This window comes from Scomber japonicus, chromosome 11 (genome assembly GCF_027409825.1).
Source record: "Scomber japonicus isolate fScoJap1 chromosome 11, fScoJap1.pri, whole genome shotgun sequence".
NCBI lineage: Eukaryota > Metazoa > Chordata > Actinopteri > Scombriformes > Scombridae > Scomber > Scomber japonicus.
The window spans coordinates 26,702,277-26,724,550 of NC_070588.1; the positions used below are offsets into that span (position 1 = coordinate 26,702,277).

General features: G+C 38.8%; 1 protein-coding gene across 1 annotated transcript in view; it reads right to left on the reverse strand.

Moving 5' to 3' along the window:
* Positions 1-601: 601 nt before the first annotated feature.
* Positions 602-22,274, reverse strand: part of gdap2 (ganglioside induced differentiation associated protein 2) — a 32,568-nt gene continuing 10,895 nt past the window's right edge. Inside the window, exons 7-14 of the mRNA XM_053328517.1 lie at positions 21,685-21,844; positions 19,694-19,844; positions 19,161-19,237; positions 15,435-15,511; positions 14,025-14,164; positions 6,569-6,623; positions 5,699-5,842; positions 602-2,971 (exon numbers count right to left, since the gene is read on the reverse strand). Of these exons, the coding sequence (XP_053184492.1) occupies positions 2,930-2,971; positions 5,699-5,842; positions 6,569-6,623; positions 14,025-14,164; positions 15,435-15,511; positions 19,161-19,237; positions 19,694-19,844; positions 21,685-21,844 (846 nt within the window). The 3' untranslated portion in view covers positions 602-2,929. The remainder of the gene's footprint in view (positions 2,972-5,698; positions 5,843-6,568; positions 6,624-14,024; positions 14,165-15,434; positions 15,512-19,160; positions 19,238-19,693; positions 19,845-21,684; positions 21,845-22,274) is intronic.

A 22,274-nucleotide genomic window follows, 5' to 3' on the forward strand; every position in this document is an offset into this window, starting at 1 on the left:
TTCCAACAACTTTTTTTTAATAGGACAAAATCAGAGCCTTTAATTAAAAAACAAACTGAACAATAAAACACATTTACAGAGGAAAATCATTTTAATCAGTGTGTAAAAAAACAAGAATTCAAGAAATCCAACAGTGACATCACTGGTGTTTACACTTCCTGTACTTAGACTGTAAATCTTATGCACAACCAACTTCAATTCACCAATTTGAAATAATAAAAAAGTTAATATACATTTCAAAGAAGTCAAAATTTGGCTCATTGTTTATATACATTCTGACATGATCACAGTTGTGACAGTTAAGTGTATGCTAATGATTTCACTGATCTGAAGCTGCTCTTCTGGTTTCTTCTTCATAAATAGCTGAAGGGAGAACAGTAAGTGGCATTTCATAGCAATAATTATGACATTTTAAACAACTCTGTTATGTGTCTATCTTCAAATCCTTTTCTAAAAGCAGGTTGAGAAATTTGGTCAGTTAAATTGGGAAAACTCTCGTTTCATTCATGCAATTTTGCTTTGAGTTATCTCACCCCACTACATGTTTTTCTTCCATTTGTTTTTTAGAAAAAAAGATATAAAGACATTAGAAGTTGATTACAGGGGTCAACATCTATTTGACTGCATTTTACTTACAGGGTGATTGATTGTTTATTGATTTAAAATGTACAGGAGTACAGCAATCTCTAGAGAAGTCTTTAAGTAACGACACAGCACATTTCTCCTTTTGATTATACAAACTCCAACAACATGTATGCCTCAGGTTTCTATTTGAATTCTGTATGATAGTGTCACGTGACTTGTCTGACCAGGACAGGATTTTTTAATCACTGATACAGTATCTATTCTGAGTGAGCACTTGAAATTATTTAAAGATGTCAAGTTTCCTGACGGTGTGTGGAAGCCCAGCCAATTGGAGAAGACATGGTCAAGACAGAAGAACACGCAGGTGAAATTTCTTCCAACGGTGATGGATTTGAGCTAAACAGAATCTACTTTTACTTTGATAGTGTTACTTCTCTGTGTACCAGACAGATGGAGTTTGCTACATCATAACTGCTTCGAAAGTGTGGACAATTACAGGAATGTTTTCAAAGTTTAGTTCAGTACATTTGATTTAGATAAGGTAAACCCCCCAGTCTGGATGTCCAAGTTAAATTAAACTACTTGTGCATTTTGAAAACACCAAATGAAATGGAGCCAACTGTGCAAATAAAAAGCAAAATTAGTGACTGAGGAACAAAATGCTCATTTTAACAAACAGGCACAAAAAAAGTTAAACTCTTTTGGCAAGGGCAAAAGAAAAGTCAGCTAAATGTACTTTTCTTCCTCATGTGAGGATGCCAACTGCTGTAAGGAAGTGATTTTCATCCTTTTTTTGGCATTTGAACTGTTCAAGCAAAGAAAAAACAGAGGAAGCAACGCAGCTGAAGTTTCACAAGACATAAATTACAATTGTGGATGCAATTACACGATAATAAGTTAGTGCGGAAAGAGAATGTTGCTTATAGCCTCCTTCATCACGACCGGACCTCCTGGTTGAGAACTGTTGGCTTAAAGCTATAAAATGCATCCTGCAGACAGCAAGGACCTAAAGGCTGATAAGCAGGTTGTATTTTACAAAGGCTAGCCTTGCTCAAGCAGGCAGTACCATTGAAGAAGAGAACTTCATGTCTGACCTTACCAGTAGGGCCACAACCTACAGTTATATTCATAATCAACTATTGTATTCATTTTTAAATTGAATAAACTACAGTGAAAAACGGCCAGCAGAAGTTCCTGTGACGTACAGTCCAAAACCCAAAAAGTATTCTGTCTACAATATTGTAATACAGAAAAAATTGAAAATTCTCACGTGAGAAACTGTGATTTGGTATTTTTGCCTTTTAAATAACTTCAACCATTAACTGATTCTTGAAAATGCAGCTGAATTTGTATTGATGAAATTATTTAGTATTAGTAGTTATTTAGTATTTCAGTGCTGGTATCCTTGATTAGGTTCACCAGCCTAGCAAAAACATATCCGCTGTGTTCCAGATGAGTGCGAAATTACAAACTTCGTGCAATGGAAAAATCCTGTGAAGACAGGACTCCAAGAAAGATGCAGATATCTGACATCAACTCTTAAAAAACATTTTCAGTGTGCCACCTTCCACACATACGCTTTGTGTGAATTTAAAGATACACACATGTTTCAGATGTACAGTTAATGCTCTATTCTACCTAGGTAGCTAACATAGAGTAACATGTTAGATGTCGCACAAGGACCATTGTTTTTGTCTATCAAAGACAACCTCCCAGATATCCTCTTTTCTGCCCTGGGCTTTTCAGAGTGTGACTGCATGAAACTAGTTATTTTTACAACCGACCAGGTGGGAATTTCCAACTTTCAACAGAGTGCAATGCAGCATTAGTATTTTCTTGATCCAGAGTTTCTGCAGTGCAGCGCAGTACAATATAGACAGAAATGTTGTGAAAATCCAGACAGACGTCATCTTCCCAAGTCTTACTGCGGCGTTTGAAAAAGTCTTGCAGTGTTGTGAGACATGGGGAAGGACGTCTGATATGACCGCACAATGGAAACGGCTTTGAGCAACTGTCAGGCTTGACATTACACTTCATATTTAAGGGTTGTTTAAGGAAACTGCTGAATAAGAACTCTAGGTGTAAGGCATAATCCAGAAACCATATGAGATCCACAAATAGCTTGTGGTGAGTGAGATACAACCGCCTGCCACGTAACATGCTTCTAAATGTGGGCTGTGTCTGTTAATTTTGTCCTTTTGGAAGAATCCCCACTATGGATCAGATCCTGTAGAAGATGTAAGCAGTTCAGACCACACTGGCAACATAATGTCCATGAATGGCTTCCATTTGACAGGCTGCCACCACCTTGATACCCCGACAGAGATGTTTGATCGGTCTCCTGTCACAGACTGGAAGACTGGGAGTGATGGTACGGTCCATTCACCTGTGGTAGAGAAGAAGATAAAAATCACAAGAGGCAAAATTGCCTGGATTGGATATAATCCACAGGGCATACGCCTGTATGCCAGCACTTTTTATGTGAAACAAAAGTGTTGAGTTTCATTGACGGTAACTTAACCATGCTAAAAAAACAGCTAAATGAAAGCAGTTGGATTCATTTAGTGAATAAAAACAGTATTTCTGTTAACAAAAATAAACTCAAAGCATGGTGAGTGTTACATGACTCTGTAGTTGTAGGGATGGAATTAGTGCTGCTAAAATGACATTATGCTGAATTGATCAAGATAGCACAGAAGTGTTGAGTTTGCAGGAACAGCAAACAGCATTAACAGCAAATTTACGATGGAAAAGATCAGGAAACAGGGAGTCTTACTAAAATATAATATACAATATAATAAAAGAAAAAATAAAATAAAACAAGGTACATTACAAATCAAGGCTTGTCTCTTAAAAAGTACAGAGGTCTAGTTCTCTCTGCAGTCGAGGCATACAAAGACCCTGTTCAATATTTGAGTCTTTTAGCAAATTGAGTAAACTGTTGAAGAATTTGTTGTCTCACTGACAAGGACTCAGCCACCTTCAGGCCAATCAGTGGCAAAAATGTCACAGCAGTGACATCATTTGTCTCCCACAGGTTGACTTATTGGTGGTGGTCGACCCTGAGGGCAGAGGGGCCGCAAATAGTGCTGAGCATCAAGAGTGGACATCCAATTCAAAACAAAGGACTGCCCATGAATGCATCATTCTGGCAGACTTACTGTACAACTGCTATATTACAATTGTGGCACTGTGCCATCGACTGTAACCATGACAACCAAATTGACAGGAGGCAAAAGGATTACGAAAGAAACTAAATATTTAACAAACAAAAAGAAAAGGTGGGCATGGGTAGCTTTTACTTTTCTTCTGTTTGATGAAACATCATCTCTCTTGGTGGTTTGTGCCTTTGAATGGGAGGCCTTCAGGAAGCTGATTGTGCTCTTTATCTCTTCAATACACTTTCCAGGAAAGCTACAATTATCCGAACTCAGTGGAAATTCAAGCTGTCCTGTCATTCTCTCACGCTGCTTATCAGGGTTACAGGTGTCACTATATCACAGTGAAATAGCATGGGACTCTGTGTGTGTGTGTGTGTGTGTGTGTGTGTGTGTGTGTGTGTGTGTGTGTGTGTTATAGAGGACTGTTATATGCAGCAGCTTTTCCTTTAAGAAGCTTTAAGGTTGTTAAAATCATTGTATTACACTATCTGGCAGTATCATATATAGTCTAAACCTTATGTAAGATATGGTGTGTGTTCTGGGAGACTGCAGACCAAGAGGCTGGTCGATGACTGTGGTACACTATTTTTTCTCCAATATGGATACATTGCAATAGACTATGTAGGCTAACTTTCCTAAATGGAGTATGTGGTTCCAGTAGTATAGATTTCACTGCTTTTGAACTGTTGTCATTATCGAATGAAGTCCCTGACATTGAGTCGTCAAGTCGACCAAATGCCTGACAATCTGCATCCAACAAAAAGTACATATCACCGCAAAGTCAAAATACGGAGTCAGATACCAGCCAATCACAGAGTACATGAGAAATCCAAATGTGGAGACGTGGGCATGGAAAGCAGACTTTCTGATGTCCTTATTTGACATATTTCTTTTGAAACAGCTGGCTTGAATTCAGAACAGTCACAGCTCTACGCCCTGTGGTCTAAATATTTCTTCAATCCTCCTTCTTCTCACAGGTCAGTGCACAAGAATAAAGCTGCTGTAAGAACTGCAGCTCTGTTGGAATATCTTAACATGATTTACAGTTTAAAAAAACAAACAATTCCTCCTTACTTAAACTCATACTGACCCTTAATGCAGCCCATCAGTTCAGCCTCTGTCTGAAACAAGCTGTTTTAGCTCCTGCCTCTTTAAAAAGGTCCCCATCCTGATGAGACCACTCTATTCTGATTGGTTACCTTCCAAAATAAGTTTTCCACAAATCAACTGAATATTAAATACGATCAATATATTGAGCTTAACTGTATGCATCACCACCAAATGTAAGAAAAAAAGCATTGAGCAGAACCCTGAAAATGCTTCCCCTCGTCTCAGTGACCTACAGAAAGCAGTATGTGTCTTTTGCAGCTTTCAACAGAACTTCAAGCACTGTTTACAGATAGACAGTCAGGGGTCAAAGGTCTGGTCTGAACCAGACTTATCTGGTCTAGTTGATTTAGTAAAACACACACTGTCAAGAAAATACAGGTGGTTCATCTTAAGCTCTTCCCAAACTGGAACAGCACTACAGAAAAACATCAACTGCTTATAAAAAAAGTGAATCGTATCATAATTTATAGTGTTTCTGTTTACAAGGGATTTGAAAGGATCAAGCCCTGACAATTAGCAGATACAGCTTTAACTTCCATCTGGCATAAACACATCTGAAAATGATTAAATCTTAAAGGTGAGGGACTGAATCAAGATGAGGAAATGCTGAGAGTTGAATTAGAGGAGAATTAAACCTCCGTCCTTGTAATGTTCATTTCAGATCAGTAACTTTCTGCTTCGAAATGACAACTTTTAGGATTTTTGAATTGAATTGATAGATTTGAAAGAAAAACACAGATAAGCATTGAAAGCTTGATACAAAGTAAAACATGAAAAAAGAAGTGTTACAATTACACGTCTGTGTGTTATGGATCTATGTGTGTGTGTGTTTTGCTGCTTACCCGTGCGTCGTACTCCAAGACGAACGGAGGGATGTCGATCTGCTCAGGTTTGATCCAGGTGAAGAGCTGCGGCAGGTTGTCCAGGTAGCGGACCTTGTCCTTCATCCCTGACACACTGAAGGTGGTGAAGAACCATGTCGAGACCTAGTATGTTTCAGAAAAAAGAAGAAGAAAGAAAGCGTGAGCAAATAAGAAAGGAACCCTTCACTGGCTATGGATGGTGTATAAATGATATCAAGATATCAACAAAAGAAGGATTAAACGTCCTTTTCTGAGAAAACAACAGAGCTAGATGAGGTCTAATGAAATTTTAATGATCACAGAGGGATTTGGCCGCAGAAAAAGTAAGTGCTGAAATTCCAGTAAACAACAATACAAAAAGACATAAACCAGAACACACTGTGAGAGCTCACTCCTCCACCAAGACTGTACAGTCCTCTGGATTTGTTACTTTAACAACGGAAAAATATTTAGAAGTTGCATCTAAATACACACAGTGTTGGGACATCACATAATGCAGATTTTCAGTGGAACATTCCTTTAAATGGTTTAGACTTGCTGTTGAACTCTTACATCAGTGTCACTACCGGACCATCACATCTTTCGTGTCTGAGTTTTTGGAACTCAAATGTATTATCATTTAACTCACTCTTACTAGACCTTTGATATGTGGAAATGTGGGTTGTCTACATCCAAGACTTGTATTTAAGTACTCTTGACATAAAGCCATAAATGAAGCAAAAATGTATGAATGAAAATGTGCAATCATCTACTACCACTACTACTTCTTCTTATTGCCTGAATATACAGTAAGCAAATATATGTTTCTATATATATATATACACATACATACATAGGTCAGAATCTTACCTTTGAGCGAAATGTTGGATGTACAAAGTAGAAGGCCTTCAGATTCTTTTTAAACCTGTAATACATAAAACAGAAGACCTGAGGAAGAATACTTTAAAGCTATTATGACAATGACTCACCAATTTGATAGTACACAGGCAAAAAGCTGAAGAGTGAGGAATTTTGCGAAACTGACGATGGGACTAAGATGAAGAGAAAATGATGAATTTTCTGAAATAAAAGACAACTGTGAGGTCACTGTAGTTGAGTCCAATGGTGTGAAGTGTTCTCCCAAAAAAAACAATACTTCAGCATGGAAACATTTACAACACACACACACACACACACACACACACACACACACACACACACACACACACACACACACACACACACACACACACACACACACAAGCAAACATTATCCTTTCCTTCAACTTCTCACGCAGCACACCAACCTGTAGTGAGTGCCACCTGCTTGAGGCCAATGTACTTGGCAAGAACATATGCAAAGACAGATGTAAATGCTTTATCAGGTTGACTTTTAGTATGTGTATTCACGTTTTCTCTTGTCCATTCAACACTGATGATCACTATTCATTAATATTAACTATCAACGTCTTATCTTTGTTCAAAACTAAACAGAAGTGCAAAAACATACTAATTTGCATTCAAAAGATACCGAAGTTTAAAAAAAAGTTTGAGAACTCCAATGAACTGTATACAAGTTGAATCATTACTGCGTAACATGACTCATTGCTTAAGATATTCATTTATATTAAAATGTCACTGAATACTATTTAAGGATTTGTAAACTGCAAAAACTTAGAACTCAAAAACGGTTCCAAACAATACATAGGTGGCAAATTAGTGAGACCAGCCGGTTGTCTCCCGGTTGGAGTCCAGGATCACTTAACAATGTTTTCTACTTCTGCATAAATGTGACCTAAAATGTGATTTGATGAAATCTAACAAATATAGCTGCCACGTCAGTTTGTCTGCATGTAAAGTGAAGTTTAATTTTTCAACAGCACAGCTTCTGAGGCTGTACATGTACAGATGTCATCACATTTACACCACATTTTTCCATTTTAAGACCACCTGTCACATCTGCATTTGATCAAACTATTCTATTCTGGGGCTTTAATGCAACATGTCAGTGGATCTAGCAATCAGCTAACAGTGCCATTAATCATCTCCCTAAAGAAGAGTCAATCTGTCTGTAGGTTCGTCCAGAATTACAAAATTCTGGCAACTATTGGTTGTCCCGTTAATCGGTAAAGACATTCATGGTCCCCACAGAATCATTTGAGGTATTGAGGTTACCCTTTAACCCTTCAGCATCACCATGACATCACAATTACCAACATTTGTCCAACATTTATTTCTTGATGCTATTGAAAGAAATAAGATGGATGACCTCCTGGCTTTTCCTCCAGCACCATTCCCAGATCAGATAGTCCAGATTAGTAAAAAAGGTACCCAGGAATATAAGATTATACAATTCATATAATGTTGATCCCCAGATTTTTTGGGCTGTCAATCCATGCATGAACACACCTGTTGCTTAGTTTACCTCCTCTTGTACCAATGCCCCAAGCTAGCATCCAACCACTGGAAGATGTGGCTTACTCACAGGCTCTCGATAATACATTAATTGAACTGAAGAGTTTGTTTACCTCCAGTCTAAGAAGAAATCAATAAATCACTTGTCTCCATGATCTCATACCCAGAGGTGAGGATTAGCATAGACTGGTAAATTGAGAGCCTCACCTTCACATCAAGCTTTTTTCTTTTTTTTTTCCACAACAGACTGGTTCAAATGAGGCCAAAACTACAGATGGTACCACAATCCGCCTGTCAATCTCGTAAATCTCACTGATGAAAAGGACCCGAAGACACTTGAACTTCTTCACTTGGGGCAGTAACTCAGTCGCAACCAGCAGAGAGCAATCCAAGGTTTTCTGGCGAAGTCAGACAACCTCAGAGTTATAGGTGCTGACCCTCATCCCAACCACTTTACCCTTGGTTGCAAACCACCCCAGTGTGTGCTGAAGGCCCAATGAAGCAACAAAACCACACCACTGGCAAAAAACACAGATGCAATCCTGAGGTCACCAAACCAGTATGAACCAGTTAAGCAGATGATTCCCTAATAATTGGAGTCACCCGTTCAGCCTCCCTGTTTTAAAGCTGGGAGGCACCGACCTGAACTCAACTATGGCAGCGTCAGAATATCCAGAGCTTCAGGGTGAATCTTATCCACTCCTGACGCCAATGAACCTGAAGTAACCTAAACTGTTATTACAAACCGATCACAACACAAATATCAGCAGTTATTTTTAAATATCAGTAACTGGCAAGCTTTTATAAACAGGTCATAATTCCCTCAGCACTGGCAGTGCAGACTTGGCTGTCCATATCATGGCAGTACATTGTGTTGACAATAATCCGCCACATTTACAACAATTTGCGTTGTCATGCCACACACACATAGTGGTGGTCTGGCTAGGGCAGGATGCATCTGTTCATATAATACAAAATGTCAGCCAAGAGTGAAGACTATCTTTTAGTGGGCAAACTAACTCAGGGGGAGGGGGATCAGGAGTACTAAGGCATGACGTACGGCTGCTCGTTTGGTCCAACGCCGGTCCCTATGGGGCCAAAAATATTAATCAATCTCACAAGCTCGTCTGTCTCCTGGACAAAGTAATCAAAGTTTCTCAACACAGCCAGACAGAACTGGAAACTTTTTGTTTTTATGTTTGGCTCCAGTCTGCTGGTTAAGTCGTCTGGAGCCAAGATGCATCTGTAGCAAATCAATAGCTTGATGGGTTGAACATGCTGGACATGCCAGGCCAGGGTTAGTGGTTCCAGTGCCTGTGTAGATCAACACTGCCTGGCTAAAAGTGACTACTTCAGAGGGCAAAGTGAGAAAAATTGCTTCAGAATTTCTCACACTTCCTGACAAATGAGTTGGGGTAACGTATAAAACTGTAAGCCTTTAATAACATTACCGATGGAAGATGTATTTCTATGAAATGTGAACATGAACTAAAACAGACATTTGCGTAGTTTGCCCTGTTGGACAGAATAAGCTCAACAATTACCAGAGGAAATGGTTTGTTTCCTACTGGAGCTGCCTGTGGCCCCATAATACTGTATGGAGTCTTATATACTTTATATAACCATCCACTAAAGTTGTGTTAAAAATGAATCATGGAATAAAGAAGCAGACTGCTCACCAAAACATGGAGCACTACCAAGTCTAGGTCTTTTTTCTCTCTACATTTTCAAATGGATGCAGAAAAAAGGTATTAAAAAAATCTTTAAAAAGTTTTACAAATAAACAAAAACATTTAATTTGGTTGGTTGCTGTGTTTCAAACCAGTCCAAACTGCAGTCTTACCAGTCCATCTTCTCATTAGTAAGGTTTTATATGCCAAGTCTCAAAGTTTGCAGAGAGTTTGTGGAACTTTAAATAACCTTGACATTTTAAAAGTAGTTGGCATTATGCCCTGAGCTACAACTTTCTGTTGTGAATCAGCAAAATGCTCTTAAACAGTCATAGTTATCGTTCATGACTGAATGGGGTTTCATGTTCCGATGAAAAGGGAAAATGAATGAAGCTGTCCTCATTCATTTTCAACATTGATTGTATGAATGGGGATTTTTTGTGTTTTTACCACACACACACACACACACACACACACACACACACACACACACACACACACACACACACACACACACACACACACACACACACACACACACACACACACACACACACACACACACACACACACACACACACACACACACGATTTTGGCAACCTTTGGATGACATTTTCTTCTAAAATAAACAGGAAACATTGTGAAAATGTGCCTACATTTCTAAGTTTAAGTGTACCACTATTGAATACTAATTTAACGCTTGACTGGACTTTCCAGATAGAAAAGGGTTAAGTGAGGTGTGGCAAGACCAACTGAATGAGCAGTCTCAGAAAGTGATGAATAAAGGAACATGAGGGTTGAAAGCATAGAGGTTGAAAGGTGCAAAATGACTTCATGGAGTTCCCCACGAACACAGGAAGCTTGTTTGGTTGTGGTTACTAAAAAGAAATGCTTATTAAGACCTTGAGCTCTGGAGTTTCTCTGTAAGTTCCCCCTTGAATATCTTCCAAGTCAGACAAATACAAAATAATTCTGATTTTGAATCTGTTGTCATGCTTTTCAGTAAACTTATCTTGCTTTAAAAAGTATATTTGGCTCACAGTGAATTATATATTAAAAAGGTCATTCTGATATTTTTCAACTCGGGTGAAACTTTCCTCACTTTGGCAAAAATTACAATGGGTTATGAATGTTTATAGGTTATTGAAGATATCAACAAGTAATTGCTGAGATCTGGGAACATGTAAGCGCGACAGGGGACCAAAACAGGTGGTTAGACAACTGGAAAGGTTGTAAAAAAAAAAAAAAAAAAAAAAAAAAAGGCCACAGTTTACCAACAGTTTGTCGAAGATGATCTAAAATACTTTATTTTGGAGATAAAACTGAGAGAGCGCCAATGAAAAGTTGGTAATGGCTCTTTGTTGCACTTAGTGGGTGAGTGCAACAGTTTGGGTAACAACTGCAGCATTAGCCTTTGAGTTCTCTTCCAAATTTGTCTGGCAAACCTGAGAGTTTGTTTAAAACCTTTGTGATCATTTCACTGCTTGTGACTCATTTGGTATCTTTGGTAAATTCACTCTTAGACTATGATTAAGAAAATAAATACTCAGCGACTTTGAACAATACTTAGCTGCACACCATGAGTAATAGTCCAGTGGGTCTGTGGGGAGTGAAAAGCATAATTATCACTCAAGATAAAACAGAACTGTGAGGTGTAACTCGGACATTTTATTTGGAAGACGTGGCTCCTATTAAGTTTGATGAAAACTCTCACCCTTGTGAGATGAACCTCACAGCTGATTGCAGGCAGAGATGCACGCAATGTTAGGCTTGATCGTGGTTACAACATCTGACTCCATGTGTGTAAGTATTTGTTGTGATAATGTTGCTGTAGGCACTACGATAACAACCTCTGGTGTAGTTTATGATTTTCCAAGTTTCTCGATGGACTCTGATTCAGATTCAGGTCTAGGAGAAATTCTGGACTGCATCTGTTGGGCGTTTGAACAGCAATGGTCTGTCATGAAAGACATGGTACTGACCTCATACTGTATTTATCAAGAATAATAAATAAATAAATAAATAAATAAATAATAAAGTGAGTAAATCTAGTGTGCGAGCAAGCTAATGCTTCTGAAGTCTCCATTTTCTTCAGCACTTATTCATGTGATGAGATGAAACATCTACAACTTAAATGCTTTCACAATCCAACATAATGACTATAATGACTAACAATTACTCTTTTAGGTATGAAAGACCTGTCCAGAGCTGCATGAGAAAAAACTATCTGCTTTCAAACTTAAGACCACCGGATTAAAAAGGAAACAATGGGATTTTTCAACCCTGAACACTATTTTCCCAATAATTTTAAATCCAAGTGACTAATGGGGACAACAGTTTTTGAAATTGATCCAGTACCGTGTACGAGCTCTGGAAAAAGGCTGTAATATAATCGCATGGGGCAATTGCGCACCGTCAATGTACGTTCACTAAAAGCTTGTTTTTGCCACCAACAGGCTAAAATTGTTCTTGCAAGTGCCTGACAACAAAAGTAGATTAAACACAAGAACTGGCCGCCTGTAGCAGCATTATGGCTAACTGCAAAGGGTGAGGCAGAGGCTGTGGATGGACCAGTGACTGATCTTGCTAGAGAAGTAACATTAATCATGCAGTTACGTGTTGAAATCCCATTTCTCTTACCGTGTGTAGCTGAGCATTCGCCAGCCTCGCTTTTTTCATCCAGTTGATTTTGTGGAGGTGAAAGTCTCCAGGATGACAATGTTGATAAACGATTTAAATCCATTTGTAGTAGTTACACAGCTGGGATTACTCTGTAAACACTTCCAGATTTTCTGAGTCTGGCAGCAACAGGTCCCTCTCTACAGAAACTATTTTCCTTCTTCACTCGTCAGGAGAGCAGTGACTGCAGGAAACCCAGGATTTTTTCTGAGGTAACTGCCACTGTTCACTGTCTTTCATGACAGTCCTGTTGTCTTTCTGCCTCCATTCTTTGGTTTTCCTCTTTCATTTCCATGAGAGAATTTGTCATTGTGCTTAGTTTTTTTTAAGAAAACTGTAATCTCTAATTGTAATTGTGACTAATGGTACAGTATGAACAAGCATGAACAGACCATCTACAGCTTTGTATGTACACAAACCAATGTGTCAGGCACTTACAGTAACAATCTGAGCCGGTCAGTGGCAAAAACAAGCACTTTTAGTGGACGTACATTGATGGAGCACACTCGCCCCATATGATTACACTGCAGCCCGTTTCATGGATGCCAGCTGAAGCACTCTCGCTCAATACTCAATACCATAATCAAAAACTGTTGTCCACATTAGTCACTTACACCTAAAATGATGGGAAAATAGTGTTAAAGTTGAGAAATCCTGAAGTTTTCCTTTAAGACTGAGTCACAGCCAATACTTGACAGGGAAAAAACACTCCAAGTTTGGGTTTCCTGTTCCAAAGATGGCCGCCAGATTTCCAAAAGCCACGACGAAGCAAAAGCTTTTCACAGCTCGTTTTGCTTTACCCAAAGTCTAAACACTGTAGCCTTGGTGGTGTCATACTGTAGCATGAGCAATGTATTTGAACTTCAATCTGCAGCAGTCAGCTTAGTCAGAGGAGAATCAAGGCTATAGCCAAATGAAGGCCAAAAAAGGCTCAACATGAGAGCCAAGCCTCAAAGAAGATGCTGAGCTCTGTTAACATTATCAGATCCAGCAGCAGACACCGAGGAGGCATGAGAGCATTCTCCTACTGCACTTTTACGTTTTATTAAGATGTTGCACCAGGCTAGACTTGATGTCTTATAACTACAAACAGAGAAGCAAGGAAAACACCAGGGAAATGTTGAATCGTGTCAAGACCTTTGATCCATCTGGAGCATGTTTCTAAGAAATTGTGTATCTGTAGTAAAAAGAAAAAAACCTTCACGCTTTATGTTCGACATGCAGTTCTGGCTGTTAAACACTGGAGACATGGGTGGCCAGTGGGATTAGCCAAATGACGTTAATTCTAGTGCAAACCCAGAAAATAGAGCACAGAACACTAAAATCATTGCCCTTGGGTGGGTGAGAGGTTAAAGCAATAACAGCTTCAGAGTCTTCTTATTGGAGTCCAGTGATATAGAATCACTGGTGCAAAATCTTGCACATCCCAGTATGCATTTGGGTGTAAGGTTTAGAAGTTTGGCTCTGACCTGACTATATACCCCCCCCCCCCCCAGAGCAGGTAATTAATTATATCAGTTACTGGCTGAGTTCATTTAGGAGTGTAAAATGTGACACTGACTTGGCGTCGACGATGTCGTAGAGGTTCTTGAGGAAGTCAGAGTTCAAGTGGTTGTGCTCGCCGGTCAGTGTGTGAAAGTACACCACCACATACTCCTTCACTGTGATGTGATCCATCACATGGATGAAATACAGCAGGGCCTGCAGACAGACACACATACAAAAAAATAGACAAAACAAGCTCTTTTTTAAATTTTCATAGGAATTTAATCTGGTATCAGCAGAGTCTTTGGGGCTGTTTCTAAACCACACTCTTTGGGGATAAGGAATAGTCAGCCAGTGCAGCTATGTGGCTCACTAACGTGTTCTCAGTAGTTTCTGAAGAACAATGGAGGTTCACAGCACAGAGGAAGATACATCAAACTCTGGATGCACACAATACTAAGTGGGATGAGTTCATTGTTGGTTTGGCTCTGCAAATAAGAAAAACATAGAAAATAGCCAGCCTTATCTTTGAAATCATTTTTGGTAAAGGTCTTGCTTAATTTCTAGACAAACATGTTCATAACCCTCAAAGTAGGTTGAGAATTAGAGAGAGAATAGAAATAATACTTTTGGTAACATTATCATTATCAAAACTCAGACCAGTACCTGGAAATGTAAATCTACAGCACCAGATATCAGTGTAGTAGGTTTGATCTCTTTCATGTTTTTTTAGGTTTAGTTTTAGTTTTGGTTCAAGTTTGAGTGTTTGGTGGGGTTGAGTATAAAAACCTCTGCATATTCTGTATTTGTCTGAAATAGGTTACAAACAATACATTTATTTACCTTAATTTCTTTGCCATAATCAGTGTTCAACATAATCGTTGTTTTTTACTCTGAATACAATGTGTTAAATAAGCAGTGTTTCCCCTATATTCATTCTACTGTGACACACTGCCACTGCAAAAATGTGAGCACAGCTGCTAAACTTACACATAATCATTAATATTAATGATAATAAACATGATAACATCCTATGTTACCATAGAATAGTTTTGAGTCATCATCCCTCTCTTCATTCTTCAAAGCACATCTATGTGAAAGATACTGTTGTGAGAGTAGTAGAGTTGCTTTCAAAGAATAGGGCAGTGTGTAATGTGTGTACGTAGTGAGTGTGCGGTTGAACGAGCTGAGCGAGCAGCAGAAAAGTGACGATGAATGTGAGTGGACAGGAAAAGGTTAGCAGTATAGTACAGGCTTCAGTGTGTCAGTTAATAAATGCTGCAGCTTCTCAAGAGCAAAAAAAGTCTTTGTTGTTTCCCCAACCGCTGCAAAAGTGATGGGAAGGAAACATGTACATAAATAATTCATCTAAGACTAATATTAAGATGGACAGAAATACACAGATGAGATCAAATCTAACATTTAAGTCTTTTTCTTTAAAAAAAAAAGGATATAATTCAATCTATCAGTGAGTGCAGTGCGTTACCTTTTCAACGTCAATAAGGGTCACTGGGATGTTTCGTCCAACCACGACCATCACTGTTCTGCCACACATATCCACACCTAGAGACACACATAGACACACATGGTAAAAAGGTCAAGCACAGCACACAGTGAATCAGACTCCTCACACACAGAAACACTGACAAATGAACTGACTGTGTTGATTGCAGAGTTGAGCAACCAAAAACTGGTAACTGGAGAGCTTTTTGAAAAGCACTCAATGCCGCAGTGTTTCTTTTAATCAAGCAGTAAGGGATTATTTTGGTTGTCACTGCACATGATTATGCTCTGTTTATTTTTCACAATTTAGCTTTTTCTCAATAATTACAATAATCAGTCAAGCATTTAAGTAATTTATCAAGGTGAAATTGACTAACAAGTCTTTTATTCTTTTAAGATTTGTACTTAAGTACATTTGCACTCTTTCCTGGACCGTCTAATTGGGGTATAATCTGCTCCAATCCTCTGAATCTATCTCTCCAACTCTCCTGGGTCTCGAAAACTGTGCCTCTCAGTCTCCCCACCCACCTGGCCTCTCCACCTGGCCTTGCCACCACATCTCCTCCTCCCCCTTCCCCATCTTCACTTAAGCACTGGCCTGCTACACACACACACACACACGCACACACGCACACACACACACACACACACACACACACACACACACACACACACACACACACACACACACAGACACACAGACAGACAGAATAGAAACAGTGGCGTTTCTTGTCACTGTGCGTTGTCTGTGTGGGACTTAGAAGCAAGTGATTATTCTCGGGTGAGTAGATCTGGCTTAAAATACTGACTCTGTGTTCAATTAGAGATCACCATCTGATTTAATGTATGAAATGCCTTGTTGATTGTTCTGATATGACTTATATCTGGTAGCGTGCAGCCTAACACTAACCCTGAGCTGCAGTATATTGATTCCGTCTGTTTTTAAATCAATCTAGTCTAAATATTGTTCATCTCAATGCGTGCAGCTTGTTATCCAAAATGGATATGATTAGAGTATGGATCAAATCAACAGATGCAGAGATTGTTGTAATGTCTGAAATTTGGTTGAGAAAATCAGTTAGTGATAAAGATATTGACATGGCTGGATAGAAGAACGGTGGTGGTGTAGCTATTTAAGAAAAAAAAATTACATTTCTGTCAATCTGTCTACATTAATCTGGCACTGAAAGTGGACATTTCTGAGGGCCTCTGTGTAACTGTGGGGTGTCATAGGCCTCTATCTGCCTTAAATGATGCATTGCAGCATTTGATTAATCTTTCACCCAGATTAAATAACAGCAAATTTGTTTTAGCTGGTGATTTTAAGTGGGATTGACTTAAACCAGTGTCTGACCATTTTACATCTTATTTGATTCCATCAATCTCACCTAGTTGATTAACTGACCCACTCATTCAAATCTTAAATACCCTGGGAAGCCCACTTTAATTGACTTGATTCTGACTAATGTTCCTCATAAATGTTCAGCTGTTGGTGTTTTTATTTTCCAGTGTCCTAAGTGATCATTTTGTGGTTGATGCTAACAGGAACACTAAGGTCCCTAAATTGAAACCATATGTCAGAAGGAATTTTGAACATCTTAATGAACTGGGGTTTTATTATGTCTTGTCTCATTTTAATTTGAGTAGAATAGAGCTGATCCCTGATGTTGAGACAGCCCCTTTTAATGAGGGGTTTAAGCAAATCAGATACTATTGTTGAACAGGTAGGGACAACAGGTCAGATTGGCTTAATTTTAGACAACTAAGAAACAAATGCTACTTTTTAAATCAAGAAAGCCAAATCTGAATATTATTTGTCTGTTTTCAATGAAAATCTAAATCACCCTAGCAGGTTTTGGAGAACCATAATTTTTTTTGTGAGCAATAACACTCAGGCTGCACCTTCCTTTGTTATGAAGGATTCTGTTGTTGTTCATGACACAATGGATATATTGAATTGTTTCAATAAGCATTTAAATCTTCTGGCTGTCAATCTTTTGACACTGCTTGTTCTCTGGCTGGCAGAACCTCTATTGATTCTTCTTTCTTAAAGCTCTTGTGAGTAATCAACTTAAGGATTTTTTTTTCAACAATATGGTATCAACATCTCAGTTAGCCTTAAAGAAAATAACCAATCACATCTGCAGTGGAGGTAGTAAACAACGTTAAAGTACCTTAGTAAGAGGTCTCATTACATCTGTTGATCAATGTTCTGATATTGTATCTGTCAACAAGGGTGTTCCACAGGGTTCTGTATCAAGTCCACTTTTATTCACTATTTCTATAAATAATCTGGGTCCAAATGTGGCAGATGCTAATTATATACTGCTGTGTGTCAACTCTTGTACAGGCCATTCAATACATGCAAAATGCTCTTATTGTTGTCCAAAGTACACCACTTAAGATGAAACTTCATCTTAAACCAGATCAGACCAAACCTATGTTGTTCACCAACTCTAGGAATAGACCACAAAATCCCTTTGGTGGCTACCCTTGAGGGAAGTGAAACAGAGGTTGTTAACTCTTATGAATACCTTGGGTTTTTTTTGGCTAATGACTCCCTCACATTTAAGCCACATGTGCAGTGCCTGGTGAAAAAGCTAAAACTAGGGGCTTTATTTCTAATGTAAAAGGGAACTTGTTGATGCCACTTTTTGTACCTGTTTTGGACTATGGCGATCTTGTATGAATGAATACCTCTGCTCAGTGTCTTGATATGTTTGACACACATGCTTGCCATGCTCCCTTTAGGTTCACTCACCACTGTGAGTTATACTCTTAAGTTAGAATGACCTGCTCTGACCACCCGCATAGGCTTTTACGTTGGTACTTTTATATATAAAGGCAATTATTGATCGTCCCCTATCTAACCTATGTTTATTTTTTAATAATGCAGAAAAGTCCCGGAGAGTTTGCATTGTTCAGGGCTTCTGTATGCTTTCTGTCCCAAATGTCTGTATAGAAACTGGAAAAAGGCATGGAATAGAGTGCCTAGTTCCCTAGTATGTTAATGTTTTTAATTTACCTGGTGACCCAACTGAAATGTTAGTTTCCTTATGCTTGTTTTTTCTTTTCTTTTTTTACATTTGTCTCTTTTTGTGTTTTTCCAGTTCTACCTTAAAAAAGACATTCTTCATTTCATTGCGACTCTCCTGATTAAATAAAGGTTAAATAAATAAAAGAACATTAAGACATACGTCCGATAGAAAAAGTGGGGTCAGTAGGTTCAGAAAGGTTTAAATATATCCATTTTGGCTGCTAGCCAGTGTGACAAAGCAGGTTATACAATGCAGCAGGAGTTTTCTAATATTACTTCAAACCTATGACGATGACCAAATGAGACAACAATGTATCACAACACTGCCTCTCACTGGAGATGACAGTGAACTGCATGTAGAGAGAAAGAAGATGGAGATGCTGCATTTCATTTAATGGCCTTATTTTTTTAAATCCTGCAAACCAATAATGAGAAAATGGGTGACTTTATCCTGCCAGTGATGTGTTTAATGAGGTAAAAGAAATAAAACTCTTTCAGGATGACCCAACACACGCAAGCAGCCTCGCACACAACACACACTTCTATAATTGTGCTCCTGTTCTTGCATTGTTTTGTTTTACATTTAATCTACAGAAGTAAGATTCATATAACATTCACACTCTTTATATGAGCCTCTCACTCTCTGTCTGACACACACACATTAACACATACCTGTTTGATATAAGGCTTTCAGTGCAGCGATGTCTGACAGATCTTCTGCTCTCGCTCGACACAGCCAGCGGTTGTAACTGCAGGAGGGAAACAAACAGTAATGGTTATAATTTGTGGTTACATGGCTGCAGCAAACAGAATCGATTACACACTGGACATGCAACTGCTCCTTTTGAAGAAACGTCACTACAAAACAGTCAAGTCAATCTGGTTATATTTTAAATCGCTAGGCTTCCTGTGGGTTAGCAATGAGTCTTTGAGCTGTAAATGATCTCTGCTATGAGAAATGCATGTTATTCATGCAGTAACACTGTGCATTAAAATCACTGTCAAGCAGTTATAATTAATCATTTGAACTAATTATTATGATTGGCATTCCCCTCGCTCTCTCTCTAGGTTCCTGCCTAGGTCAGCTTTTAAATAAAAGGCAAAAATGTCAAAGCTAGTGTTGGTACAGGAAAGCCAATGCTAATGTTGGTAATGCTAGTAATCATCAGATAAGACTCTGTGTGAAACTTTGATAGGACACTTGCTTCCTCTGGTGCTGCTTCTGCATGGCTGCCTCTGACATTTGGCCCTGCAGGATCAGTTTGCGCTGTTTGTCCACGTCACCTTCCATCCGGGCGAAAGCATGATTCCCCACCTGGCCCAGATCTGACTCCAAACTCTCCTCTTCAGAATCATCTACAAAAAATGTACAGATATCTACTTATAATTTACTTTAATGGTTTCATAAGTGTTAAACTCAGAGGACAGAATTCAGACCAAAGTTCAAGTTCTCGGCTTGTTTCCCCACAACCACATGTATTGCAGTATGCACGTCCATGCGTTTTATCTACATCCAAATAGGCATGTTTGTCTGTCAGTGTGTATACATCAGCTTGCTGTTATTGGGTTTCACTTGCTGACAGCATGCTTGCTTTGGATCAACACCCCGAAACCACATCTTGCTTCCTTGAAGTGTCACGACAGCAGACGTCAGCTTGGAGGTCAATGGAGGAAACACGCTCAACATAGAAACCACAAACACACGCTAACATATGGGTGGTGTTACTCTCACAATCCTTTTCATCAAAAACTTCACATTTAGACGAAGTGCAAGTAAAAGCATAAGTTGGCAAACTAGAGACATCATGTAAAATACAGTATATGAGGGTTTAAGGCCTGAAAGGGAGTTTGATATGAACTTTAGTTGTCATAATGTCCCTGTTTTCTGGTTCAGCAATTTTTAATAATCATTTGCATTTATCATTAGCATCAAAAATCCTTCCAGTATTAATTTGAATGTAAACTGCCTCCCAATGGAGCAATAGTCTGTTCATAGTTGGATTCCTTCCACTGTCCTTGACCAGGCCAAAATTCATAATGTATAATGTTCTATAATTCTGGCCAATTCAAGCTAAAAAGGATTTAAAAAAAGGCAGAGCACATTTTTCATCTTGTCAGGAAGGACAAACCCTTACAATTCTCAAAAAGCAGCTTTCATTGCACATTTTACACACTAACAACTGTCACATTAGCTACAATGATGCTGACAGCCCAACATCTGGAGTAAGAGGATAGCATTTAAAGTCTCAAAACTATACTGAAGCTCATGTCAATTCAGTGTATACATTACTTTTAAATACAATCTGTAACACTTATTGATGAAGAAAAACAGATTGTAAAACAAAACGTGAAATCAGAACAACACCATGAAAAAAAAACAACCAAAAAACACCACCTGCTCTCCATTAGTCAGACTGGAACTCGATGATAAGCAGATGATACTCTGAGGATCATATGAGGTCCTTCAGGAGGACAGGGCTCGCTAACAGGGTCTGTGTATGTGTGTGTGAAGGTACTAATGTGGGCTAAGGAACCACGCAGCCAGATGTTTCAATGACACAGTTAGGAAATATTCTGTTACACTCTTCCTCCATGTCCTCTGACCGACTTGGTGAATCACTGAGCTCTAACACATTGTCCTCATCAGAATTGCATACTTATCCTGGCCTCCATTGTTCTATGTTTATTGTTTTGGCTAACATGTTAACTTGCTCAGTGGTTGACTAATTGACAGTTTGGCTGACTGAGAGTGTGGTTTGTTGACTGAATTACTGGTTGATTGACAGGCTTACTGACTGGTAGATCTTGCAACAATTTGAAGTACCTCAAATAAAATGAAAAGCATAGACCCATCTTCTGAATCTGAATCTTTAGCTTCAGGCCAAAATTAAACTGACGGAAATAATAGTTCCCTTTTGTCTCTGTGAGATGAGTGAGGACAGATACGGAGAGAAAAATATATATATTAAGCTGCACCTGTGTGTGTTTATTTTTCTAACTCTGCTTTTACATCTAGACAGGCACATCAACTGACCTTCATCTATCTACTATTAACTCAAGAAGAGTCAGATTCCAAGATTAAAATAGATGCCCACTCTTATAAATAGACCGCTGACATGAAAGTGATTGATACTGACTGTTCTTTCTACATTTTTATCTCATCATGCATAAACATATTTGGATTGAACTTGTGTACCTTCCAGGGTCCCTGGTTTCTCTGCGATGCGGATCTGTCTCTCAGGGACGACGGGTTCGCCCTCAGAGTTGCCGATGTCAGCTGGGATGAGAGGCAGGCAGACCTTCTCCTCTTCCTCGGAACGAGGGTAGTACAGAGGCAGTAACTTTTTGTACACCGGCTGGAGGAACACATACACAGACAGACACACACACGCAGTATTCATTTTAGTTTAATTCTACCCTCAGTATATTCTAAACAGGACATCCACTTAAAAACAATGACATGTAAAATAAAGAGGACATATTTAATATTGTGCACTGTTTCTAGGTCAGCAGTTAACTACTTTGTACAAAAGGTTAAATTTCCTGGAGTTGTTCAGATGACATTCAGGTGGATTTGATCTACTCATCAGAGGCTGGTTAAAAATAGCAGATCTTTGTTAAGTAGCTTTGTGAAAGTAGGAAACATTGCATCAGAACTAAGTGAAAGTGTCACAAGTCAAATTGTTATTCTAAGCAAAGAGCGGCTCTCTCAGCGTGAAATCACGGCTATAGTAAAGGTTTCTAAAGGAGGCAGTGCATGGAACTCAAACACTTTGCATAAACTGG